The sequence below is a fragment of the Paralichthys olivaceus genome, chromosome 2, assembly GCF_024713975.1.
Source record: "Paralichthys olivaceus isolate ysfri-2021 chromosome 2, ASM2471397v2, whole genome shotgun sequence".
NCBI lineage: Eukaryota > Metazoa > Chordata > Actinopteri > Pleuronectiformes > Paralichthyidae > Paralichthys > Paralichthys olivaceus.
In genome coordinates this window covers 14733750-14761321 of record NC_091094.1, presented here as the reverse complement: position 1 = coordinate 14761321, position 27572 = coordinate 14733750, and the positions used below count along the sequence as shown (strand labels likewise).

General features: G+C 41.0%; 1 protein-coding gene across 2 annotated transcripts; it reads left to right on the top strand.

Annotated features, from left to right (window-relative positions):
• The first annotated feature begins 74 nt into the window (after positions 1 to 74).
• On the top strand, positions 75 to 27367 carry mdfi (MyoD family inhibitor). 2 transcript variants are annotated; one of them, XM_020086398.2, is made up of 5 exons: positions 75 to 564; positions 2163 to 2364; positions 11840 to 11977; positions 22071 to 22421; positions 23433 to 27367. In XM_020086398.2, the coding sequence occupies exons 2-5, from the start codon at positions 2214 to 2216 to the stop codon at positions 23684 to 23686; spliced, it is 894 nt and encodes a 297-aa protein (XP_019941957.2). In that variant the 5' UTR covers positions 75 to 564; positions 2163 to 2213; the 3' UTR covers positions 23687 to 27367. The 2 variants fall into 2 exon arrangements, with proteins under 2 accessions (XP_019941957.2, XP_069393815.1); XM_069537714.1 differs by lacking the exon at positions 75 to 564 and adding an exon at positions 574 to 722.
• The last annotated feature ends 205 nt before the right edge of the window (positions 27368 to 27572 follow it).

Below are 27572 nucleotides of genomic sequence, written 5' to 3'. Positions count from 1 at the left end.
TCAGGTTAATGGGTTTGTACTATAACAGTATAGCTCAGCCCAGTTAGTTTGTAGCCTGGAGGAAGCACAATCACTGCTGACTGGAGTCTCCTGTCCAATAGCTGCAGCTCACAAGTCAGAGGCAGTGGGAGTGAGGAGAGTAAGGAGAGAGCACTGAGAGAGAGAGCACAGGACCAACACTGCTCATTTTGAGACTTTCTACAAGTTTGTGAAGTTGCTGTTTTTGGACATTGGAGAAGACACGAAGCACAACGCTGCACCGCAGACAGAGAGGGTTTTTTTTCTGCGAGCTGACACACAAACTTCCCAACATCTGGTCTGCTGCTGGAGGACGGGGCGAGCCGCAGAGAGAAACTTTTTGGAGGCGGAGAGAAAAAACTATCACCGCTGGAGAAAAATGCACTGAACTGGGGGGAATCTGGAACACCTCCATGAACCGAGGAGTGTTTTGGTGCCCGCGTAAAGTGACAAGAGTGGAGGGGGAAGGTGAAGAAAGTCCGAGTGGAGAGGTCAGAGAATGAATTAGGCTGAGATCGGCTGCTCACTGTCCCAGCCAGAGAGAAGGTAAACAGTTTGTTTCCCCCTGTGTGTTTGTGTGTGTGTGATCAGAGTGAGTTATTGTATCAAACCCAGCCGAGGAGAAGTCAGCTCAGGCTGGAGCTGGGCTGTCTGTGCGTGCAGGGACTCGTTGGTGGGGAGCAGGGCGCAGAGCTGCAATAAAGGTAAACACAGTCCGCCCGTTACCGGATCACAGCAACTCTCAGTGTTTGTGTTTGAGCATCTCACTGCTGGGTTGTTTTCTAAGGACGGCCGTGCTGTTTCTTAAAGATTGGCACAATCACAAGTATTCTGAAGCTCAGAGTTGTTGGCACAGTTTTTCAGTGCGCGGTGAGATGTCTTCTCTTTCCCAGAAACTTCTTCTAACTTTTTCACCGTTTCAAAAGTGTGTCAGCTCCCTGCAGCTGTGAAAGCGTGAGGACGTCTGAAGCAACATGACCCCAGATAAACTTGATCTATTATCATTGTATTTGTGAAAAACTCAGCTGTTGATTGTTTGGGTGGCAGGGAGTGCGGAGCGAGCCACGGGAGCGCGCAAACAGCTGGCCAGCTGAGCTGCTTTTGTGGGTCAGTAGGCGCGCGCCAACCGCACGTTGGCACGTGACCTATATACTGAAGTTATTTTATTTACAATGAGTTAAAGAACGTCTCCCGGTGCTCAGCTCTGATTGACTGATCGAGACCTATAGAAAGTGTCACCACAAGAAATACAACGTAGAGAGATAACAGATTTAAGTTATCCCGTTTATATGTCGCTTAGCAACCGTTTAGTAAGAATTAGGGCAGTTGTCATGTGCCAAAAATAAAAGTTAATATTGTTATAACTATAACAGATTATTTCTTTTATTTTATAAAATCACAATCGTCCTCTAACTATTTTACTTATGTTCTGCATTTATATTATATAAAAATAAATGTATTTTTTTGTTGTGAAATTACATATATTTTTCACACATCACACATAAAGTCTGCCTCCTTGTTGCAGGAGCTTTATTGAGTAAATTTTACAATAAGATATTCAAATTTAAAATGTAAGTTTTCATTCCTTATGTGTTTCTTCTTGTAAGCCAGTCTGAGATCTTAAACATCTCAAAACAGATTTCGCTTATAGCTCCAGAACTATTGTGTTCTATCACATGCATTCTTTTTGTTGTTGTTTTAATTACTTATTATTTGACTTTTTCCTCCACACTTTTATCTTTTTATTACATGTTTTATTGTTGATTGAATCCTTCATGTCTCTTTAATCCATTTAAAGCATCTTGAATCTTTTAGAAGTTATATAAATAAATAAGCAAACAACCATTGTTGTTATTACTTGCAAAACACAAGTTAAAAGATTTCAACCTCTATTATTAAAAAGAGGTTATGATTTGATGTTTCCGTTGTGTTAACACGATTTCATTACAAGCGGCACACTGGCCCTCTTCTTCCTCTAGTGATTTTTTAAATAGCTGAAAGGGATTCATGCTGGATCAAGTCATGATTGATTGCTCCTCTCATGAAGCACAGCCTGTTGGCACGTTGCTCGATTTTAGAAATCTTTCATGTGACCCACGCTATCATTTTTCTAAAAATATATTTGGCTATCGTCTCTGGTCCAGGCTCACTCCTTGGCCCCTCCACCTCCTCCCATAAGAGCCAGGCCAACGTCCATGGATGAGGAGCGGAGCGCCCCTGCCATCTCCCCAGAGCCGCCTGATGATGGGGACCCCGGTCGACCAGCTCCACTACAAGGTTCAAACACAACCTGCAACACAGAGAGGGCGAACAGCTGCCCAGAGCCAAAACCCTTTCATAGTGAAGGTAAGAATCAGGTTCACAGGAAACAACAGAAAAACTTTTGTCTCACTCTCATGTGTACGTGTGTAGCTGCTTGATGGTGTTTGAGAGAAAGAACAAGAGATTTGACAAACAGCTGTGTGATGGGTCTGAACATGCCCTGAATATGTTTATAATCACAAACACCAAGTTCTATCAAACCCCCTTTCTGCTCTTAATGTGTGTGTGTGTGTACTATAAATGAGGTTTGCTCAAAAAAAGACAGGAACTAGTTATTAAGAGGCATTTGTTATAAAAAGAAGGAGCTAGTGGATTATTGCTGAGAAAGAAAAAGTCAATGCTCTTTCTTGCATGTGAAGATCATTATTGTAAGATGTCGGCCAGTAGGTTGTGAATGTATGTATGCAGAAGCACTTTACTGTCTGAGCTTTGAGATCTCCAAAGCAAAAACTACTACTACATTCTAGAAATCCATCTTGTTTCCAGTAGATGTGATTATGATTCATAATGTCGGAGACCCTCTCACTGACAGACACAGCAGTTATTTTTTGAGGTGATCGGAGATTGGCCTGTGTGGGGGACGTGCCTCCTTGGATGATCAGAGGGATGACGTCCAATTCAGCGCTGTGGAACGCTTTAAGGCTGCAATGGGACTCTTGGGGATTTGGGAATGAACCTATGACCCTTTCCTTTGTGTGATTAGTCATGGTGAGGGTTGACTGACATCGGGGGCGGGAACAGGACTATGAGGACCAACTTGGGGCAGCACTGTCTGTGCCTAAATGACTCATCCAGGATGGGCCAAAATGCTTCAAGCTCCCTCAAGCTTCAGTGAGAAATACAGCTGTAGTATCAGAGTGCAGGTCCTATGGGGTAATTAGGCTAGGTGTGGTTACCCCGTTAAGGAAGTGTGCAGAGATTTAAGTGCCTTGTTGCCACGGGAACCTGCCACAAAACCCTTCGATGGTTAATGCAGTTCTTGTATTTAGTTTTTTTGAGGCAAGTCTCGACCCAATCTATTATGATTGCTGTATCGAATGTGCAAAAACACAGAATCCGCACTCACGCTTCATTGTGGTTTATCATAAATTGTAAGTAAAGCCTCAGATTTAATTATAACATCTCAATGAGGAGCTTTACAGTTTATAAACAGAAGTTTTGAGTCTGAACATGATTTTACCTGAGCTTTCCTTTCGCCCAAAGTGTTACTGTGGCTTCTCTCACTAAAGTTAGACTGCTTGTCTGGTGGTCGACTGGGCTCAATTTGTGTTTGTGTGTGTGTGTGTGTGTGTGTGTGTGTGTGTGTGTGAAGGCTGAGGGTAAGTAGGTGAGTCAGAGTGGAGAGGAGGGCAACAAGGCCCTGCTTTCAGCGCTCTGTTTCACCCCCCATCTATCCCTCAGCCCACAGAGTGCAGGGCGTTGAGACAACACAACAGTCACATAGATCTACCTGAGTTTGTGCATGGATGTTTTTATCAGAACAGCTTTTTTTCTCTTTCTAGATTAACTCAAAACTGCCCAGCCCATGACAAATATGCATTTGTGTCTTACTGCTTCTGACCAACCCTGATCATGTCACCAGTTGTTGTTTATGTTGCCTGCAAGCAGGGCAACTCTCTCAGCATAGCTCAGGCATCGAAATGAGGCACCGGTCAAGTCTGTACCCAAACCTAATCCTAGGTTGCTTCGTTTACCCTAACCAGCCAATATCGAATGATATATCTGTCCCATGAATCACATTTCCAGGTGACATAGAGCTGTAGTATTGGCGGCCAGGAGCAGGGAACTTCATGTTTTTCACATTCATCAACAAAAGATATTGAGATTTGTTATTTTTGTAAGTTGATGCATGCGTCATGCTTGTCAGGCTGTGTGTGTCACAGAGGCCTCTGACAGCACCTCTGCTCCGCTCAGTCATTACAAGGCCATTGAATACTAGTGCTGTTGTAGTGGTAGTGCTGCTCTTGCTGTTGCTCTCACTCAGACGTTAAGATGCATTGAGGCTGTCTGTTCATACACCACATGCTAGCTTGACTCTTCATTGTGTTTTACCACTGGCAGCTCTCACACTCTATTCTTTTCTCTTCCTCTCTCTTGTTTCTGTTTATCTCTCTTTCTGTCAGTCTTTGTATATTGAACTTAAATTAGTTTCTTTATCAAAATGACCATTTAATAGGGTGTCATTCTTTTATAGTAATAGACATTTAAAGTATTTCAAGTGTGTGTTGCAGATGTAGGAGGTAAAAGTTGTAGGGTGACTGTTACTTCCCAGTCATAGAGATAACCACAGCAATGTATACAACAGTAGCTAATGAATGTTTAATTTTGCAAGTTTACCAAGCAAAATGTCTGTTGTTTAGTAAACATTATCTGTGCCTTCTTATTCTTTTCACCCAAGTTGTATAGTCAAGAGAGAAACACTGATCTGTATGATTTCCGTGTTTGACGACAGAAAGCGTTGGTTTCCTACTCCTAAAAATAAAGTTGAGTTGTGGAATATTTCTGTAGATACTGTGATTAAGTTTAGTTTAGCGTGATCCTCACCAACAATCTTCAATGTGCTTAAAACAAAACACTGAGATTTGTGATGCATGGTTTTTGCGTCATATGGCAAACTTTTCCTTAAACAGTTTATTTACAGTGTCTCTCTAATTTTTTGTGAAGAAAGAATCCGGGATTTGCCAGAATAATAGAAATGAGATATTTCATGTTGTTTTTAGAGGTTTAGATCTCAAATAGCATTGGTGTGTTCATCATTGTGCTCTCCTACATGAAATTATTCCCATCTGTCACAGTCTAAACTCACTTTATTCTCTATTTCCCCATCTCTCTCTCTCTCTCTCTCTCTCTCTCTCTCTCTCTCTCTCTCTCTCCCTGTCTCTCTCTCTTATTTTGAGCATACATGCAGATATTTGCCTACTTGTCCCTTTTTCATGCCGGAGGTTTGTTAAAGCTTGTGTCTATTTTGGTTTCTCACAGGAATTGAAATAAACTCGGAGCAGTTTGAGGCATTCTGTGATACATTTTTTTTTCCTTTACCACCTCGCAAACATTTAAAGAACTGTTGCTACAGCTGTCTCTGCTCTTTTTCCCCCTCTCCCCAAATCTCCATTACCAACATTACCAACTGCTGACAGATATATAGAACAGAATATAGAAGCGGTATATATTGGCTAGTCATATGCCGTATGTCACGATATATATATTAAAAAAGAATCACCCTGCATGGGGTTGTATGTCTTCCTCAAGCTTGGGTCTTCTACTAGAGGCCTGGGAGTTTGAGGGTTCTGTGCAGTATCTTAGCTGTTCCTAGGACTGCAGTCTTCTGGACAGAGGCTTCAGATGTTGTACCTGGGATCTGCTGGACCCACTCTCCCAGTTTAAGGGTCACAGCCCCTAATTCTCCCACTACCACAAGGATCACATTGCATTTCACTTTCTACATTTGTGCTAGCTGTTCTTTCAGGTCTTGGTATTTCTCGATCTTCTCATGCTCTTTATTCCTGATGTTACTGTTATTGCCACATCTATCACTACTGCCATCATCTGTTTTTGTCAACCACCACTATGTTGTTGGTTAGCCAGCAGGTGTGGTTAGTCTGGAATCCATTGTTCTCAATCACTTTCGGCGGTATGTCCCATCAGGACTTGGGTACCTCTAATCCATACTTGGCACAGATGTTCCTGTACACAATCCCAGCCACTTGGTTATGACTCTCAGTGTATGCTGTCTCAGCCTGCATCTTACACCCTCCTTCAGTTCTGATTGTCTTTCCTCTCTTTGATACCATCCAATCCCACTAGTCCGAATAACATTCCGATGACGTTGCTGTAGATTCTGGTAGTGTGGATCAGTGAGTCGATGTCTCGCTCTCTCCTAGCATACAGCTTCATGTCGTCCATGTAGAGGATGTGGCTGATCTTTGCTCCAGTTCGAAATCATTATCTGTAACGAATTGTGATGAGCTTAGGGGGTTCAGGGCTATACAGAACAGCACTGGAGATGGAGCATCTCCTTTGGTATGCCACACTTGATGATGACCTGTACAATCGGCTTTGAGTCAGCCTCTAGAGTTGTTTTCCACTGCCCCATTGAGTTCTTGATGAAGTTTCCTGTTGATGTTGTACAGTTCCTAGGATTCCAGTATCAATGCATGCAGCATCAAGTTGTAGGCTTTCTTGTAACCAATCCAGGCGGTGCACAGATTGGTCTCTCTGATTCTGCAACTCAAGCTACTGCTTGGTAAACCAGTAGCTGGTGCTTGGTGCTTGGCTTCCCTGGTGTTGCTACCAATTCCTTTCTGGACCCCGCTCATGTTGAGCCATGTGCCTACTCATTTTAGCTGCTATGATGCCTGGCAGGAGCTTCCATGTTGTGCCAGTAGTTGGATGGGACCTTTTGGGGGGCCTTCATGATTATAACTATCCTGCCCTGTATTAACCATTCCGGGTGAGTCCCATCTGTTAGCAACTGTTTCATTTATGCTGCCAGGAGTGCAGGTAGCCAGTGCGTATGGATCATGTCAGGGCACAGTGCCATTCAGCTCTTCATACTTGACACTCTGTCTTGCTCCGGGAGATCTCTCAAATATCCGTTGCCATTGTATAAAGGCTTTATGTATTTCCCCCTAACCTGTCGTACTCAAATTTCTAATTAACAAAGCTGATCTATAAGGCAGTAAAAAATTATTTGTGCATTGTTTTGGATATCTGCACACACTCTGATTCCAATATTGTTTTTGTTATAACCTGATATCTGCTTATAATATCAGCTGGCTGCAGCGTGTTTTCAAACACTGTATACATTTGTCAGTATAGATCCAGATCGTGGGCTGGACGGGTTTATTCATGTCTGTGTAAATTCTGCCACTCTCCTCCTGAATGTGAATTTGACTGAATGTTGTTTATCCTCCACTGATGATGGCTGTTTCTCCTTATAACCATATGTTAAACAGTGCACAGTGTGTTCGTGTCCATGTTTAAGGAACTTGGTCATTTCAGGCTACATGTGCTAGATGCAGCAGTATAGCACTCAGTTAGCTAAGCAGATGTATTTTCCCATGGAACAGAGGAATTTCAGAGACAAAGTAACACAATTAAATTCCCCTTAAGCCTGTTCAACAGCAGACAGTTTTTGTCTTTAATGAGCTTACACTGCTTCATTCTCTCAGCAGCTATAATCTCTAATTTTGGACATATTCCAGTATAGCACTCTCACAGCCCCTCTGTACTGTGTGTGTGTGTGTGTGTGTGTCTGTGTGTGGCTTTAACATTTGGCTGGATTGCAGCTAAACAACTGCTTCATCTTTCCTTTTCTTTGTGCGATTGCGTACATTTGTTGCAAGACAGATAAAAACCACACCACTGTGGTTGTAGCTGTGTTCTCTTAACTTAACTGTGTTATCCTTGGTCCCAATTGGACCCTCTGTCCTGCTTATGTGTGGTTTCAATCAGTTCCAGTCATTACTCTGGTTAGAGAGCTACTATACAGCGTTGTCTCCAGTAAGCGCTCTGCTGAACATTATTCTGCTCCTCACCTCATCTCATTGTTTCTTCTTTCCGAATCTCTCTCAGCTCTTATCTTTATGTTTTTAGAGATAAGGCAGCAGAGTGTGAATGTGTGCAGCCATTGTGTGTCTGAATAGTGTGCTTTCAAGTAGAGCTGAAACTGCAATGATTATTTGTATTAATCATCAATGTTATAACAACTAATCAATTTTAGCCTGTATAATATTGAAAATTTTCCATGCGCTGTACAGCTTTGCCAAAGGGATGTACACACTAAACACACTTCCTTTCTAATAAATGCTAGAAGCCTGTGCTTTTAAAGGAGCATTAACAGAGGTGTAGAAACAGGCCTGAGGAAAAGCAGTAGGTAAACTCAGACACCGTACCCAGAGGAACAGCAGGCGGCACTCCCCTTCAGGTGATTCAGGATGTGTCACGTGATTTGCCTGCTCATATAACCTGGATGTTTGTGTGCATGTGTGTGTGTGTGTGTGTGTGTGTGTGTGTTGTGTGTGTGTGTTTGTCTTAATCATTCCTCTATGCGATTCATATGTTTTTGCTTTAATGGTTGTTTGTTTACCAGGAGAATAAAATTTGCCCCCTTTAGGGCCGCTGACACGTGTACATGAACTAAATTACACACACACAAGAACGTGCTCATACATGAACACACACTCAGACACTGTCAAGCATGCACAGCCCAATACACACACTCACCCACACATGTAAACACACAGCCAGATCTCCTCAGTGGCTCTTGATTGCTCTGGTCTGATTTGAATTAGAGGCTCATCTCTCTCAGATCTCAGAAATGGCTCTGAGGTTGAGCGGTTTGGCGGTTTGATGCTGATGCCAATGCACAGTTGGTTGAAGGCCTGCTCGGATGGCACTAGGGGTTTTGTGGGGATGTGTTTAGCTCCAACAATCGTGGTTTTGAACGTTTACAGAGGGGGAGCTTTACTGAGTCACAGAATCTACATACTTTTAACCCATGGTACTCCACTGGTAGCAGACGTTTAAATATGAATTCATAACAGACTACTGTGCTGCAGCGTGGAGGGGTTCAGCTGACCAGATGATTGATCATTTATCCAGTATGAACATGCATATGATATTCAGACACTTAGTGTAAGTATTTGTTTCATATCTGCATGTATGTCATTTGTCAAATAAGAGCAGTGATGTTGTTAACGTTTCCAAGAAAGTTGTATTTCTCCGATTTTGAGGTAATGGATTCTTCTTGAAATGGTTGCTGTGAAGTCATGGGGACTTTACACAGTCCTTTCCTTTCCTGAAGTTTGCCTACGCTGGGCTTTTGTGTGGCTTTGATAATGACATAATTGCCCCCAAATGCAACTTCAGTGTACGAGAACAAAACAGCAACAGGGATGAGTATAACCAACAAATGCCACCTAAAGCGCTTTTTTTTGTTTAAATCATATGACTGATCTCAATATTTTCAAAAAGCTGCCAATGTCTGAAATCATTGGAGTCAACTGTTGCCCACCAGCACATGGTGAAATTTTAAATCCCTGTGATCATTATTTGGATAGAATTGATAACAGCTGCATAGAACAATGGAGGCAACTGATTGATCATCATGTGTAATCTGATTATTAATTACATGATTTTAGGAAAAATAAACAAATTATTTTAATGGATAATTACAAATACATAACAACATTTTAGCTGCCTGAATGGATATTTGCATTGGTGTATGGAGGTAGTTATTCATAGGATATACACTATATAGACTTTTAACTTGGATTTGCTTTGAAACCCTGTCAAACTGTTTTGTCCAAAACAATTATAAGGAAACTCAAATAGGAATGGATGGGTGAATACATAATAATAGACAGGCATGTGCACTGACATACGTAGTCTATAATACACACACATATCTCCAAAGTAGACATTTGGCAGGATCGAGGGCAACAATCCTTACGAGTGGCTTTCATATCTGAAGCAGGCTGATTGAGACTAATGGATACAACATGGGCTTTAGAAATGGCTTCCACATGCAGGAGTCAAACGTGTTTGTGTGTGTGTGTGTGTGTGTGTATGTGTGTGTGTAGAGAGAGAGAGAGAGAGAGAGAGAGAGCTGGTAGTAGATATAGAAAGGGAACACTGGAGGATGTGTTTATGGCGTGTGTGTTTATGTGCAGGTATGTGTGTGTGGGTTTTGTATACCACAGTCTAATACAACAGAGAAGCAGGAAGCACTTCCCATCCCTTCAAGTCCTGTTTACATCTCCTGAAGCTTAACACACTCAGAAATCCTACTACACACAAAAATGTTTGCAAACACATGCATAAACTCTGGTAAGGCACATATATATATATATATATATATAAACACAAATAGCCCACTCATTAAACAAATACAAATCCTGACTGACTGTTTATGTTAACATGGACACCAATATTCCGATATAAACCTGATTAAAACCATTGTGGCATCGACATTTATTTGAGTTAAAAGCTGCTTAACAGCATTTCAGGCTCAATAACATGTTTTTATGTGACATGAGTATCTATGGCATGTTCTATTTGTAACGTCTGTAAACATAATCGAAATAATGTCTTATTCAGTGTGAGGTAGAAGGAATATTGCTGTCCATGTAGCCACTGTTTTTTCTCATCAAGGTTAGACTACCTTAGATGATCAAGTAGTTATAATATGATTTGTATTCTAAAGGAATAAAAATAGTTGTCTTTCAGACATGCTAAGCTAGCTTGGAGTTACATTTTTCTTATAATTAACTTCAAAGATGTATTATATATAAAAGAGTATAGACAGCTCTGTCGTGCAGATTGATTTTGTATTATTATTTAGATTTAGCATCGTCTGATTATTAACTTTTATTAGTGGTGCCAATGAGTGTGTTTTTGTGCCTGAACCTCCATAAGTACCATGATTGCCTCTCCTCATGTGTCTATGAATAAAGCAAGATGTTTAGATTTCAGACCAACGCAGCAGCACAGTAGTTGTACTTGGACAAATACAATATCAGAACCAGATATCTAGTCTTTCTACTAACTGTACTTGGCTCCTCTCTTGAAATTCTTCTTGTTGTTCATTTCTTCTTTGCTTTCACTTTGTTCAAAGCACTCTGCTCACTTATTCATTTGACTCCTACAGCTCAGATACCTTTGCAGTGATATTATATATGTTTTGCTGTAAAAGCGGGAGGATTCATCTTGTGCCAAATATCTGAAGGAATTTATTTGTAAGAGCGAACGCGAACTGGAGACATCAAGTGTGAGAGGCAGGGGACGGGAAAGAGAGGACAGATAGAGAAGTAAGCCCAAGTAGATAGAGTAAATAAACATAGCCGGGAAGTGTTGAGTCCATGCGCAGGACGTGGTTTGTGTGTGTGTGTGTGTTTATCAAACCCAGCTGGCTCCTATTTGCCCAGGAATGAGTCTGCACCTCTCAGAGGCCCAGGCCTGCCCGGCTTTGAAGGCCTCTGTGTATTGTATGTGTGTATGTGTGTATGTTTGCATGTGTGTGAATAACAGCTTCATTAGAGGGACACATAAAACACCCAGACATGTATTTACTGTATGTATATTAGGTGTATGTCCACATTTTAAACGCACATTCACATACATCTGCGCCATTTTCAGGTTTCACAAGCATACACATGGACCCCTAAACAGTCCCAAGGGGTTGGATTTAACTGCTTCCAGATGCAAGTTCAGGAAAGAGCACACACCAACGCATACAGACAAAATCTTCTGCTTTGTTGAAGTCAGCAGAACTACTCTATTTAAATGAATTAAGTGGTGGTGGATGGGAAATGACATAGGAATAGTAGAGTTTACTGTGAGTAGGAAACCAGCTCACTGCCGATGCCTGACAATAAGAAAGCAAACTGGGAGTCCATGTGACCCTCAAAATAAAGTTTGAATTAATATAATCTTTGTGCTTTCACACACAACTATTCTTATGCTTATTAACCATGACGTTCTTGTGTTTGTTTTACAGATGTGGCCCTCACTTATACTGAGCCCCTCATATTGAGGTTAAATGGCACCCCAGAACGGTTGCTAGGCAATGACGGAGACAACCGTAAGAGCAGCCTCTCACACTCGGAGCTTTCAACACCCAGCAAGAGTATCACATGTGAGTAAATAGCCCTCTCTCTCTCACACACACATACACACACAGGTCAACACATAGACACATGCAGAAAGACGGGTGAGAGTTTTATTTCCATTACCGATCACCGGTCTGATGAGTCACATTGTCCTGACCTTTAACAAATACGTTTGCACACCCTGAGGAAATGGGTCAGGTGATCGTACACAAGGACAGAAATATCTACAGTCTCAGCAAAGTAGGTTAAATGTCTGATATCTGAGCACAAGTGAGTCTGTGCCCACATCACCATACCTGGAATGAAACATCTCTCTTCCTCTTCTCCACCTCTATCCTGCTTCTCTGTCTGTCTGTCTGTCTGTCTGCCACCAGCTTTACTGTCTGTACTTCTACATTGAGAGTTGAATGTTTGATGATCACCATGACTATGCTAGGTGGATATGACTGGCTCTGTGGAGTTGGCTTCCATTAACCAACCTCCTTTAGATAGTTAAGGTTCACATCATAGCATGTGTGGATTAAAAATGCAAACCCCCCCCACTCACCCCAAAAAAAAAAATTAATAAAAGAGTATATCAATCAAGTAATCAATGATTTGAGAGCTGAAGTCACATTTAGGTCAACTTCTTCCAAAAGCTGCAACCTCTTGCTTCTTTTACTGGTCTATAATGTGGTTTTGGGGTTTCTTAATAATATTGAGAAACCCCAAAACACTGAAGATCTTTTTATTTTGTAAAATTAGAAAAATAAACCTAAATTGTTATTTGAATAAAAAACATAACAAACAATCTTTAAGTTTGTATCATTAAAAAACTGCAGCTCCCATCAGTTAAGCCATGCACATATAATGTATCATCATAACTGTTTTTACCGAACTGTCCCAGCCACTCAACTGGCCTCGGATAAGCTTGTCATATTTAACCCTAAACAGTCTTAGTCTTTTAGGACATTTTCTCCACATGCCTTGCACGGTTCACAGCAAAATAGACTAAAATTAGCTTTCACCGCAGTTTCAATGTCTATCTGTTGAATATTTAAAAGTAAAATAATAACTCCACTCCCTGTACTTGTTTCAAAGTAAAAGTTGTTATTATTATTGCAGGACCAGAGGATGCACGGCTTCATATCGTAGTGTCCTGGCATTAAGTTGCGTATATTGCGATACTTTTATTTAAGAAAATACAGTGATCATACCAGAAGCAGCAGCTGACCCGCTCCCTCTGAGAACAATAGATGCTTGTGACTGGCAGCCACAGCGCAGCCATCAGTGAGCAGTCTGCTCACTCAGACCATGTTATTCATCAAAGTTTGCGGCAGAACATGAATACAAGTTCTACACAATACATCATGTCTGAATCATGTCACAATGGGGGTGGTGGTGCAATGGTGGTTGCCTCATTACATCATCAAACTAGGTCTTATGTTATCTTCCTGATTGAGGGACGCCTAGTGGCTGAAATTTCACATGGTACGTTAAAGTTGGATAAGATATTCTTTACTCTGTAACAGAAGTAGAATTTCTGCTTCCACACGTTCACAGTTCGATGTCAGAACTTATTTCTGTGAAACTAGTTTGTGACCAATCAACCCTAACAATGGATCTCACTGCTGCTGGTTGGCCATTGTACTGGAGAGGAAAACATGTCTCATATTGTGTGTACTCTATTAACACCGAGCTTTTCAAGACTGAACTACCTCCTACTGGGTGTACCAGCACAGCTCCACCTCAGTTTACTGGTGAGGAGCATCACAGACTTAAATTTCTCAATCAAGAGTTATGTCACCAACCGCCACCACCCTTTCCCCTCCCTTATATCACCAGTCTGGTGGTTATGTCTCAGACAGAGAGAGAGACTGTTTCACTCTCCTGGATGTGCAATCGCTCCAGCCTGCTGTGACAAAGCCAAAGGTTACACAAGTACTGTGTCATTACTCCACCACGTATATTTTTCTTGCTTTTACCCAGGTTTGAAATAAGTAGAATCTCTACCTAATATTTAAATTTAGCTCTACTGTGTCATTTTTTTCTTTTCGGAGAACGAGCCTCACAATAATAACACCCACAAAACTCTGTTGTGTTGTCTCGATGCTTTGCCACAAACCTAAAAGCACCGTAAAAACTTTAAATGCTCCAAATTGGTCTAAATCTGTACTTCCTGTGAGTGGAAGAGACAGAGGGATGGTGTATGAGTGAATGAGTGATACGTCAGGGGAGGAACTGAATTTAAGGGGTGAGAAGAAGGTTGAGCGAGCTGACATTTGAGCATTTATTCAAAAAAAAACAACAAGGGTTTTTCCTGGAATCCAGGGCCAGCCATGGGTGACATGCACAAACACACAGACCTGCTCCATCATAACAGCTAGTTTGTGGTAACTGAAAGAAACCAGCAGTTCAGTAAGGAAATGGATAAGTGGGTGAAAGCAGTGTGTTTTGAGCTGAGTAGGTGTGTGAATTGTCTGTTATGTCTCTGCCTCTATCTGTGCCGTCTGCTGTTTGTGTCTTATGAGTCTATTTCAGGCTGGAGGACTGATGGTGAGGTTTGAGTTTTTCTCGCTGCCTCTTTCTCTCTGACTTATTTTTTACATCCCAATAAAAATCCTTGAGACCCACCAGCTCCATATGCTGCGCAGTAAAGGGTTATGCAACGACAGTAGGCTTGGACAAAATGTACCGTCATGCACACCAGTCTGCACTGGCTTCCCATTTGCCTTCATGTGCCTCCTCCCTTCATCCATAGCTTCCTCCCTCCACAACTTACACAATCGCACGTGTGTTCGCCGGATTTGAACCACAAACCAAACACGTTTTAAAATTGAGCCCTTTCTCAGGTGAGCACAGACAGGGTATGCCTGTGTGTCGGCATAATTATACATCTGACGTCTGATCCCTGTGCTTTGACAGCGCAAATTTGTCTGTGTGTCTTTTTAGAACCTCGTAAGAGCCTGAATGCAGTTTGAATACAGTCTGTTAGCGATAAATCATTAGCTGTTTCTCTGGTCTCATACTGAGCATGAAGATTCGTTACTTAGTAGCTGTGACTCAAGTCAACACCTGCAATGCAACAATCTGTCTGTGCAAGTGTTTGTGAGTGAAAGCGTGATGAAACAGAAGCGAAAACCGGAACATGCTCAGTCCATATGCTCAGTCTCATAGTGATGACATCAGAGCTACAGTATGTGTCTGGCCCTTGGGCTTATGACTAGCTGTCTGATAACAATGTGCAGAGAGAGCTGTTAACATATGTGACTGTCTGTTACGACCCAACACACACACATACTCTCTGTCAGTGATGTCATGCCCACACTGCTGCCTCTGACGTCACCGTCACAGCAGGAAACACACGTTCACAGATGTTTAACTGCTTACACTCATTCTGGACTCATGAGGAAACAATGACAAACGTAATCCATCACTGAAAGGATCACAGTAGCATTCATGACATGTCTATTTTCTTAATTTGTTTTAGTTTGAAATATTTTTTCACTAAATGAGATCAACATACAGAAAATAGCAGACGTCCCAGCTCAGCATGTAGGAACGAGGGCATGAAAGTGTGTGTCAGGGAACCGCTGCGTGGAGCTGTTTGTTATTATCTTGTCATCGAAGGGGAGGAGTGTGCAATGTGTTGTTGGTAGGAAATCTAGCAGAACCGTGACACTGCCTTTGATTAGAGAACAGTCACTGTGCTGAAACTGTTATCCCCCTCTGTTGCTCTGCCTTTGCATTCTTATTCAGTCTTTGTTAACACAGAGCAGAGTGTTTGAAAGGCCATCTGTGTCATGCCAGGGGTCATGAGGTGGTTGATGTCTCAGGTTAAGGATCAGGATTGAGTGTGTCATCTTGCATGTTCACTTTATTTTCCTCTTTTATTTCTTCTTCTTTCTCAGATATTTGTACAATGAGGTGAAATTAAGGTCAAATATTGCCAAAAAAAAGTGAATGAAATGTTTTTCCAAAAGCTGGACTGAAGTGAATAAACAGTATTTCTGATCGTCAGAAAACCTGGGAAGTTTGTTTCCAAAACGTTTTGGGTATTGGGAAAGTTGTTTTTCTTTTGCATCTGCTCATGTCATATTTCATGTTTTCATGCAAACGCAAAAACAAATAAATGTTCTCTGCAATTTCCAAAATAAAATACAACAGATTCATTCCTGTGCACATCTGTGTTTTCCCCTGGTTTAGAGAAAAGGCTCTGCTGCGAACATGTGCAGGCACGAATACATCAGTCAACTCTCAATCAGTCAAACCCTTAGAGCACTGGGATCCTGGGATCAGATGTACACTATTGTTTGTAAGCACTCCACCGGTGGTTGAGAAAATCTTAATAATTGCTATTAATCTGATGTAAGATTGTGTAAGCAATTGATATGTAAGTGTTTGAATAGACCCCTTATTATGGGATTTAACAAACCTTAAAACTTTGACTGTCAGGCAGAAACATGTTACTTGAGACAGGTTACTTGCAAAGAAAAGAAAATACTGGAACATGAATAATTTCTATTATCATTTTACATAATGTGATTTTTAGGTGTTTTGTAGGTTGGTTTGTCTATCACTGAGCATTTGACTAAAATAATAAATTTAACAATACCATATTTGGAACGTACTGCACATAAATTACAGACTAATTCAATAATCCAGAGGTAAGCCAACCTGTTGTAGAGGTGAAACTTTATACTAGTATCTCACAAACATTCCATAGACTATATGTAACTCACAATACTCAATACATTTGCTATTTGACATTTGGGTTATGGATTGTTTAATTAAAAATGTCCTCAAATACTTAACTGAGACTTAAGTTCTTCAGTCACTCCACTTTGGTTGAAGTGCAGCGTTCTACACCCTTAGGGCCAAACACAAGTTCCAACAACTGAATCTCTGAGTCCTTGAACCACAATATTAATGACAATGAAATCAGACCTGTCTTTTTCTGCCTTTAAATATGTCTGTTGCCTGAAGGAAGTAATTGTGATGGGATGTGGTGCATGTTCTGTGAGCCGTACCCACTAGTAATCCATCAAAATGATCCCTTTTATCCACAAAAACAAAAAAACTATTGAATTCACAGATACAATTTGTAAGGATTTTGGTGTAAGGTACAAAATTAAAGAACATGTCTGAGTGAAGGCATCAGAAGTTAATTCTCATAGAATGACGCTCAGTAGAGCTCATACCTCCGCCAATGCCCAACAGTCTCCTTATAAACCACATTTAAAATCACTAGATCACCCTTAGTCGCTGAAACCTGTCCGATTTTTTAACCAAGTTCCATCCTGTGCATCCCTCCACAAAGTTCCATAGTAATGTATTCTGTAGATTTTGTGTAATTCTGCTTTGTGCAGGTAACAACATTTATGAGCAATGTATAAATCAAAAATAATTAAATGGATGTTTATAATGGTACGTTGTGAAAGGTGTCCCTGGAGGGGCAGTTTATTGAATGATGGGAGACAATAAACTGCTTTTTATGTGCGCTGAATCTCAAAATAATTGTTTATTCATTGAAAGTAGAACAAACATTTATTTTGGCCCAACGCTCACACTTTTGTTTTGGCTAACACCTCAAGTTGAAGCAGCAGTCCTTTTCAGTGTGAGTGAGTGGTTCAGCTATACAAACCTCATTAACACTCCAGTGTTGGAGGTCTAAACAGCAGCCAGAACTCTCTTTGAAAACGGTGTTAGATACAGTTTGCTGCAGCAATATATAATTTTACCATTTCACAGTTTTAGTGGCTCACACTTAGGTGTGAGCCGCAGTTAAAAAACAACCCGAACTATGCAGAGCAGAAGGAAGGGAGTCAGTGGGTGAGATGCTTCTGCAGATCTGGGTTGAATTATAGATGCTTCAGAAATGTTTTCAGAAAAGATTTTGAGATGTAGCACAAATATTGAGCAACTGAAATATGCTGTGCTCAAGCTAAACCCCCATCATTCTTTAGTTTCATCTTTAATTAAATACTTGTACATTATTCCGTAATTAAGCAAAATGTACAGTTTCCATTCACAGTTATATTCAATATTCATAGTTTGCAGAAAATACTAAGATGCCAAGATACTTTGTTTCAGTTCCGTTGTGCTGATAATGCACAAAAGCATTTTTGTACATTTGTGGATCCAGATGTGGGTGCGGGTGCATATATGATCCCTCCATCTGTACATTATTTTCTCTCTGTGTTGTTTCAGATGTAATAAAACACAAGCACATCTCGTCTGATGACAGCGCTATTTCTCTGAAATTTCACGACTTCTCTCTCGTGTCTGTAGTTCAGCACTTTCAACACTTTGACCTACAAAGACAGACAAACTGCGCCAGAGGAGACGGTGGGATAAAGCAGCTGGAATAGAGACAGACACTGTTCAGTCGTTCTGGTGACTCATTCCTGCAGGAGGATAAGTAGAGAGAGAGAGATGAACAGCAGTTCTCTGGTCTGGGAGGGAGGTGTGTAAGTACAGGGTAGCAGAGAGACGCCAGGAGAGGAGGAAGATTTGGAGGGTGTGTGAGTGGAGGGGTGGGGGTGTGCTGCTGTATTCAACTGATGGTGACTCACTCATGCTCGCTCACAGGCCAAACACATTTGCAGAGACGTGCATGCACATACACACATTGCACGGGAGGTCGCAGGACCCCCAGTGGCCTATACACTGTTAGCGCCACATGTGCACACTCTGCGGTTTCCCAGTCTCATCATGTTAATCCCACAGTCATTTGGCTCTTTATTTGCTGTTATTTTTAACTGGCTCCTTCTGCTGAATCATTGTGTTTATGAGTCACACCCATGCATCCTCCTGGTCCAAAACTGCACAAGCAGCAACCCATTTCTTCAACTTTGTTCTTCTGGCTCTTTCTCACTCCCTGACTTTTCTTCATCTCAGACAAAGGGACCTTGTATTTTTTCTGCGTGTGCACGAGTGTGTGTCTGCACGTGTTCTTGCTTGCATATATTTGTGCGTGTGAGTGGGCCTAACCTCAAGCTCTGTTTGGAGACAGTCCTGACTGCCCGTCTCTCTCTCTCTCTCTTTCTGTTTGTCTGCCTGCCAGATCCGCCTATGTACTATATGTACTATATGTACCACACACACACAGTATGAATTTCTCAATCCCCTGAAGGACGATACAAAAGTAGAAGGAATAGTGAAAAGCTGTTCCTCCCCTTTCTCTAATCCCCTTCTTCTCTACTGACCTACATCCTGGCCAGCTCAGGGTGCTAAAATACACTATCGTAGAAAAGACTAAAAGGGAGAGATCGGTAAGAGACAGAAAGGGAGGACACAGTGAGCGAGGACACAGTAAGGGAGGATATGGAAAGGAAGGAAAAGAGGAAGAGAAAGATACATAACACTGGATAGCAGCAGGTATTGACTTTTGACATCTTTTAAAGATTAGAAAGTATGGCTCCTTCTCCCTACGTCCTGCACATGCATGCACACCTACACACTCATGCACAAATACACACAGACTCACACACTGGCCATGCAGCTTGCCAAACATCTGGAGCAAAGTTAGAAAACGCTGAATGAAAGAAGTTTTAATAACACTGGATTGGTTGTGAGACCGCAGCCATCGGCCAATCAAAACAAGCCGGGTTGGGTTATCTGTCTCTAAACGCTTATCGAACGAGCGGCTTTTTTGCCAGTCATCTTTCATAGCTGGAGCTGCAGGACCACACTCTGCGTGTGTGTGTTTCAATATGCAGGTATGCATATGTCTGTGTGTGTGTATGAGTGTCTGCTTTGATTCACTGTGGTTTTCTGTTGTGCTCTGTGCGACTCTGTTCAGTCCCACCACACATCTCTGCACCATATGCTTAAAGGTCAAGAAAATATTAAGGGCCTCAAAAGGATGGCATTAAATACTACCATGATATATAAAACCACGGCTTCCATTTTATTATTCTTCTCAGGGCATGTGTTTGCTTTGGCAGTGAAGGTGTGTTTTTCATCCTCCTCCTCTCTTGCAGAATAGTTAGCACTTGATATCATTTGGAGGTAAAATACACCAAGTGGTATAGAGAGCAAAGACTAACAACTGTGCAAGTTTTGGTGTTTGTAGACTCTGTATATTGTATATAGTATCAGAAGTGCATTGTTATAAAAATCAGGTTCTAATGATGAGTTTTCCAAGAGACAAAACTCCTCTCTTCATGCCTCACACGCTTCATTTATCCCCTCTGTTTCCCCCCTACTGTCTCTTTCTAGTTGTGTAAGAGTCTAGACAAGTCGGATCAGGGGTCAGCTCTGTAAATACATAGCTCTTCCCATGAGCTATTGCCTGTAGGGTGGGATTTGTAATTGGACTCAATTTCCCAGGGCCTCCCTCTCCATGAAGCTGCTTCAGCACAAGTATGCACACACACGGAGAGAAGCCTCCCGTGTGTCTTAGAGCTACACACTGCTCAGATGCATAAAGCACACAGGTTGGTGAGCCTGTTCACACATACAATATGAATATTTAAATTCAGTTTATATATTTATGTTTTAAAACATCATATCTCTTTCTCTATCAGTGAGATACCTTGTCTCAGAATTATCCTTGGCATGGATCAAGTTCCATAAACAATGGATCCTAGAGATTTCTCAGTGCAACTCGGTAGTGTCTGTTGTTAGATTCTTCCAGCCTGGTAAATTTCTTTGTCTTATCAAACTCCACACCCCAGGTTGTCTGTTAAAATGTTGTTTCAAGCTCAACCTGAGACCCTCTTAAACTTCAGAAAGCTTCTCAAGAGCTGCAAAGGAAAATATACAATTAATGTCACTACCCACATACAGCGTCTTTACAAAGACACGGATCTCCCCAAGTGGCCTCTTCACAAGGAACATAACTTACACAGTGTTTAACTGAGAATGCACTACAACTAGCAATGGTGAAAAAGTCTGTTAATTAATCTGATAATTTAAGAAATCTCTTTTTGTCTGTGTGTTGCTCACATACTGTATCTAGAGAACAATTAATCTTAATCACCTTAACACTTTGTTAAGGGCCCAAGACACAAGAGAAGTTCAACATGAATAAACTTTGAATAAACAGACGACCAGTGCTGTAAAGCAGCTGTGTCTGGGACTCACGAATGTGGTGTTGATGACAACAGGGCGTTCATGAAAATAGTTCATGAAAACAGCAACTAAATCAGATTTTCCAGTTCGAGGTTCTGTGTAATGAGTCAATCTTCACTGAACTTTGAACAAACAGGTGAACAGCTCTTTGTGCTGCAGTGGTGGTGCAGCTCAGGGTTCTATGTGGACTGAGTCCCACAGCCGGTCTTTACTTGCCATGGCTCAATTACTGCAGGTCACATTTCAAAAAGAAAACTGCAACCAGCATTTCCACAATTACACAGCCCAATCCAAACAGACATTTTTACAACGAGCACTGCACTAGTCAGTTCAATGAACAGAAAACAATCCCAACCCTCATGATTTTAAAAATTAATCAAGGAAAACAGATATTCACTAGTCCTAGTTTCTCAGATGACTTAGTTCCTTTCTGTGGTTGTGTCGTAAGGTTATTGTATTGTTTGTAAAAAAAAAAAAAAAACAGATTAATTACATGGAAATATTATGAGATAAATTATGGTACAGTGTGTAGAATGTTATAGTGTAGAAATTGCATATTGCAGCTGAACACCCCTCACCTCACCCTCTCCTTCCAAACATGAGAAAGAACCTGTGGTAGCTTCAGTTGTCATAAAAACTCAAAAGGTGTTTAGTTTGTCCAGTCTGGACTAATGTAAAAAACATGGCTCCTCTGTAGAGAGGGTCCCCTCGATGTAAATATAGAGTATTTAAATATAAAGAGTCTTTTCTGGGGTAAAGAAAACTACAATTCATACAATTTAGATGAAACAAAATAGTGAAGACATCATGAGGATTATTCTATATTAAATTTTTGCCAATAGATCCCTTTCACCTAAATCTTACACACGTCACTAATAATAATGACAAACATAACAGGAAGAAAATAGGAACAACATACTGCAATGAAAGACAATAAATATTATGTTAGTGGTGGAGGATATTTAGTTTCGTTCAGGTTCAATAAGAGGAACACCCAACGTCAACGCCACTGATCTGAACTGAAGTGAAACCTGTAGTAAATGAATGTCATTTTGTCCCCAGCTCAACCAGCAGCCAGATCCACGCCCATCCAGCCATGTCGGACGCAGCCCGGCAGCCATCTACGAAACGGGACCAAGCAGCACTCACACGCCCACCCCCCTCACACGCACTGTCCGCATCACACGCCGCACACGCACGGACTCCAGTCCAACGGGGTCAGGAGCCATCATGAGCATCCTAAGCTGGGCTCACTCCCAAGAGGCGGCTCATCCACCTCCTCCTCCTCTTCAGCGGGACCCAAACACACCAAGAAATTGCAGTCCAACCCATCCATCACCTCCCAGAGCAGCAGGAGGAGCAAGAGCAGCTCCAAGAGCAACAGCTCCCAGATTCCCACAGAGGCACAGGATGGTGAGATGGAAGGATGAATAGCATTTTTCTAATTGTTGAATAAGAATAGAAGATCTAATCTCTCCTGGCACATTTTCTCTGACACTAAAATATGGCTGGGTGATATGGAAAATGTTCATATCACAATATATAAAATTGCCACAATAACTGTCACATTATTATTTATTTTAAGTTAAAAGACAATGACAATGTTAATAAATGGAATTGCAGGCTTGAAATTATTTTCATTTCCTAACATTCCTTCAGTCAGTCATAATGATCAGCCCTGTGTTGTCTTTGTGTCAACATTTGTGTCTTTACAAGTAAGCAGGATAGAAATAGCACACTTGAATTCAATGTCAGTGTCAAATGAAGGAAACTATTAAATGGTGAAAAAATATTTTCAGTTATTATAAAACCACTACAAAAACAAAGAGGGAAAAGGTTTTGTGGTTAAGCAGCGAGTTAAAATTAAATGCAAATACATCAGTGTGCTAATGTCTGTCCTTAGTCTTTGGCCTGACACTGAAGAAAAATGTTTTCTTGTTTTAATTTTTCAACTAGAGTTGCACTCCGTAGAGTTTTTACCTCTATACCCCAAATGAAACCACATTTAAATTCACTAGATCCAGATTTTTATGGATCTGCACCAAATGGCTCATAAGTATCAGTCCCTTAAACATGTCTGATTTCTTTCACCAAGATCCATGAATTATTCCCTGAGAAATCAGTTGAAAACACCCAATCCCACAATGTTACAGAAAGTGAAAACATTTTCCCAAATCCGACCCTGATCTGTATCTAGACCAAAACGTAATGGGATCTTCCTTGGGTTTTGTCCCACCCCCCCACAAAGTTTCATAGACATGGGTCGAGTTGTTTTTGCGTAATCCTGCTAACTAACAAACGCAGATTAAAACATAACCTCCCTGTCAGAGGTTATCTTGTCCCATGATTCTGACCAATCACACTGACTGTTATATTCTGTGATTTTTTACATTTTGCTCAGTTATATGTTTCCTCCCCCTCCAGACTGCTGTGTTCACTGTATCCTGGCCTGCCTCTTCTGTGAGTTCCTAACTCTGTGCAACATCGTGCTGGACTGTGCCACCTGCGGCTCCTGTGCTGGTGACGACGCGTGTTTCTGCTGTTGCTGCGCGTCAGAGGAGTGTGGCGACTGCGACCTGCCCTGTGACATGGACTGTGGCATTATTGATGCCTGCTGTGAGTCTGCAGACTGCCTGGAGATCTGTATGGAGTGCTGCAGCCTTTGCTTCTCCTCCTGAGGACCCAGCCGCCAGCACAGGGGGCGAAGTAGATTCACTCCCACAAGCCCAGAGACAGTTTCGACCTGCATCTTACCAATGCTGAGAAGCTTTACACCCACCCGCGTTATTGTTGCCTGGGATCTGTGGCTCACACTATTGACTGGCCTAGTTGGCTCCACAATACATCCAATACTTCTTACAGGGGTTACCAAGTAAAATGCTGACAGCAGTCACTGGTGAACTCTTCCTTCCTTTATTGATCAAACGATGGGACAGTAGCTTCCCCCGCTTTGTCTTTTGTGGTTCGTCCATTTCTGCACAGCTGGGTGTATGTGCAGAGTGAGTTCCAGCTGTGGTCCATGTGAGGATGCCAGGCTGTGCAGCCTCTGGACCCTCACTGAACAAGCTATTATTACATTGGAGCCCCTTGTGCCATCTGAATGACTGGAGTTCTCTAAGCATGAAAAATGACCTCTAAATGCAAATGAGAAAATGGCTCCATTTAACTGGATTTTAATGTTTCTATAGATAAGAGCAGCAGCGTAATGGGAAAATGGACGCTCAGATCTCAGTAGTAATGCAGTGTGTCCCCCTGTCCTTGGCAAGGTTAAAGTCCCTCTCTTCGATTGCTTACAGTGGACTCTGCACCACACAGACTAAGTGGCAGATGTGGGATACGCCGCTGTTTTCATCATTGTTGCAATGTACAAAATAGAGAAAACATTAACGGTGGCTTGTGGCAATATTACAGACAGATCTTCTTGTTAATATGCATCTCACTTAAAGGACTTTTTTAGAGAAGAATCATGAGAGTGTCATGCATCAGCCTGGAGATGGGTCTCATCATTGTTGGTTGATAGCATCATATTTATCTGCTCTAACATGTGAAGGGAGAGAGTTCTTAATCAAAAGTTTCTCCTCGTTTAATGTCTCACATCTTGTTTACTTCCAAATTTTTATTCTCAGAGGCTAAAACGTGAATTCCTCCTCGTCTGATTGGTCAGAACTGGAAAAGGACTGGAATTGGAAGGCATCATCTCCTTTTTTTTTAATGCATTTGATTTTCCTTTGTCATTCTTGCTATGTGAACAAATGGCCTTGGCTTAGCTGAAGGCCTGAATTCGATTCCTCCGCCTTTACCAAATCTTTATTAATCCTTGTTTTGTAGATTTTAGTTAAGATATTTGCATTTCTCCTCTAATGTGAAAATCACATTTCTGTGTTATCGGGTTTTGCCGGGCTCTCTGGAAATCAGACGTTGCTCAACATCTAATTTAATTCGTAGAGTAACAATCTCACAGCATTATGCTAAGTTAGATCCATATGCTCGTCGTATGAATGGTACACTTTTGATAACAGGCCCGCACTCTCATATGCTCAGACACATTCCTTCTCCAACCCAATACCTCTTGAGATGTCACCTAGATCTGTTGTGCATTTTAAAATGACTTGATACAAATCTCTCTCCTCTCTGATCAAATACTGATTGTGCAATCTTTTTTTTGCTTGGAAATACCAAAGAGTTTTCCTCTTACTGGACCTTAGATTCTAGACTTATAATTACTTGTACATAGAAGGGTTTTTTTCTGTGCTAGTATGGCTGCGGTTGATTAAACCCTATTTTAAGGGCTGAAATCTAACACTGTTGTTGATAATACACTATGGCTGTAATTAACCTGATAACACAGAAGCAGAATATGCAAGTTTGGGGAATTCAGCGAAGGCATTGAGAAGATAATATGACTCCTTGTGTCTGTTTGTATCAGATTGGATGTGTTTCATATTTTGGGACATGTTGAACTCAACTGAGGTAAAATCCTGGAAAGCCCTGGAAAACAATGCAATACTTTACCAAATAGAGAGAAGTTTTATGAAGGGAGAACTGGATTATATACTGTTATGTATAGAAAATATGACAATGTCACTTTGTTTGAGATACAAGATTTTCAAAGATAATCTGATAACGATGCTTCATGGGTCACGTCTTCTGTCACCAGACCAACCTTGTAAAATAGGACTGTATTGTGATAAGGATCTGGGAAAAGTTAATCCATTTGAGTTGGAAACAAAAATAAAAATGGCTTCCTAAACAACAGTAGATAGTCTCCACTGTCAATCATGACATTTCTCTCCGTGTTTCTAATACCATATGAAAATGATATAAACATTTAGCATTGACTAATAATAAACATTAACATACATCAGTGTGTTAAGAACTAGGCCTAAATTGACGGAAACCATCTTTGGAAAAAATGTTGTTTGGCCCATGTCCTTTCTTTTAACATGGAGGGGGCAGGGTTTATGACATGCCAGCCACCAGGGGGCAATCAAGATGTTTTGGCTTCATTTTTGGAAAGCTGTCATGTCATCCATCCTTATACACAGTCAATGGTTCAAACTGTAGCTAAAGAGACCACAAGCTAATGATAGCATAACTTGCTATCGTGCAAGTTAGTTGGTTAAATAAGCAGGAAGATATAAATACAGATTATGATAATGATTCCCACTGGCTCATTTTTACTTCCAAAACAATAGCTTCACTGTTTTTAACCCAACTCGATTGACATGTTGTTTCCTATCATTTATGACTGTGCATAACCACAACCTCGCTCTAGAGCTCAAGTTTCAGTCTGCTGCAGCTTCTCACTGGACTCAAACTCAGTTCAAAGGCGTAATTTTGAGACCTTCAGAAATCCACTTTTCATAAATAGGAAGCTCAAAGACAGGATTATCTGAGGTCTTAAATCTTGGCTTCTGTAATTCTGAATTGATTTTATTAAGCTCAAATTACTGCTGTAGCTAGAAAAATTTTTCAAAAAACCCTACCTGTAATGGAAAACGTGGCTTTGCAACTGTCTTTTTATCAGTAGATCTTTTAAACGTGTCCAGTGAGGTTTTTATTTTCCAAAAGTAGCTAGTACCATTTTCTTGAAGAGGTAAAGAATCTTTGAGACTGTGAAGTGCAGTGAGAATTTGCAGCAGACTGGCAAGTGTTGATTCTAAAGATCAGTTGTGCCATGCAACGTTATATGAAACAGCATTTTTTAATAAGGTCTGATTTGAAAAACAGTGAACCCCTCAGTTTAATATAATGATGCTGGGAATTTTTTTTTACAATTTAGCCATTAAATATTTCTTTATATTTGCACTGAGAAGAGAAAACCATGGCAGTCAGGAGATATAGAGAAATACAGTTTGGTTGGTCTGGGGATGGACAACGCCTTCCCCAGATGAACACTGGTCTTGCACTTAAATCATTCTCTGTGTGATGTGGAGATTTCAATTTGATGTTGTTTGTACCAGACAGGTCATCATCTCATTTCCAGATATGTCCCTTGTATTCAGTCACGCTATATGCATAGAACTGGAAAAGAAAACACAGGTTTACTTTCAGTGATTTCCATTCTAAGTATTATCAGTATTTTTCTTAGAATTACCTTGACCACAGAAGTTTCTAACCATTGAGGTTTTTTTTAATCTTACTACCAGATGAAACTTGGATATTGATTTTAAAGGGCTGGCCACCTCTGCCAGTAATCTGAAAGTTATAGCCCAGCTGAATTGTTACTAGACTGTAGTCCACTATAATGTCATTTTGTTTACACTACCCCAATGTAATGTTAATTTGAATTGCAGCCCTGGAAGTCACATTAAAATCTCTTTGTTTAATACTGAATAAACAATGTGAACTCCAGGCTACATGGATCATCTTTCTTTATTTTGACACAGGCACCAAGCTTATTACATTATAGCCTAATTACATTATGGTTACATAAATGCTCCTGTTGTCTAGTGTTTAACAAAAGTTATATATGCAGCAGTCCAGTAAAATTAATCTAATAACAACAAAAATTGCTTATTCATCACCTGGACAGTTTAGAGTTACAAAAATTCTAAGGTGTAG

Bases quoted from the DNA above. Each gene is read 5' to 3' on its own strand.
- mdfi (XM_020086398.2), top strand. From the start codon at position 2,214: ATGGATGAGGAGCGGAGCGCCCCTGCCATCTCCCCAGAGCCGCCTGAT. The intron at 2,365-11,839 runs GTAAGAATCAGG...TTTGTTTTACAG, and splicing joins AAAACCCTTTCATAGTGAAG to ATGTGGCCCTCACTTATACT. The intron at 11,978-22,070 runs GTGAGTAAATAG...TTTTGTCCCCAG, and splicing joins ACCCAGCAAGAGTATCACAT to CTCAACCAGCAGCCAGATCC.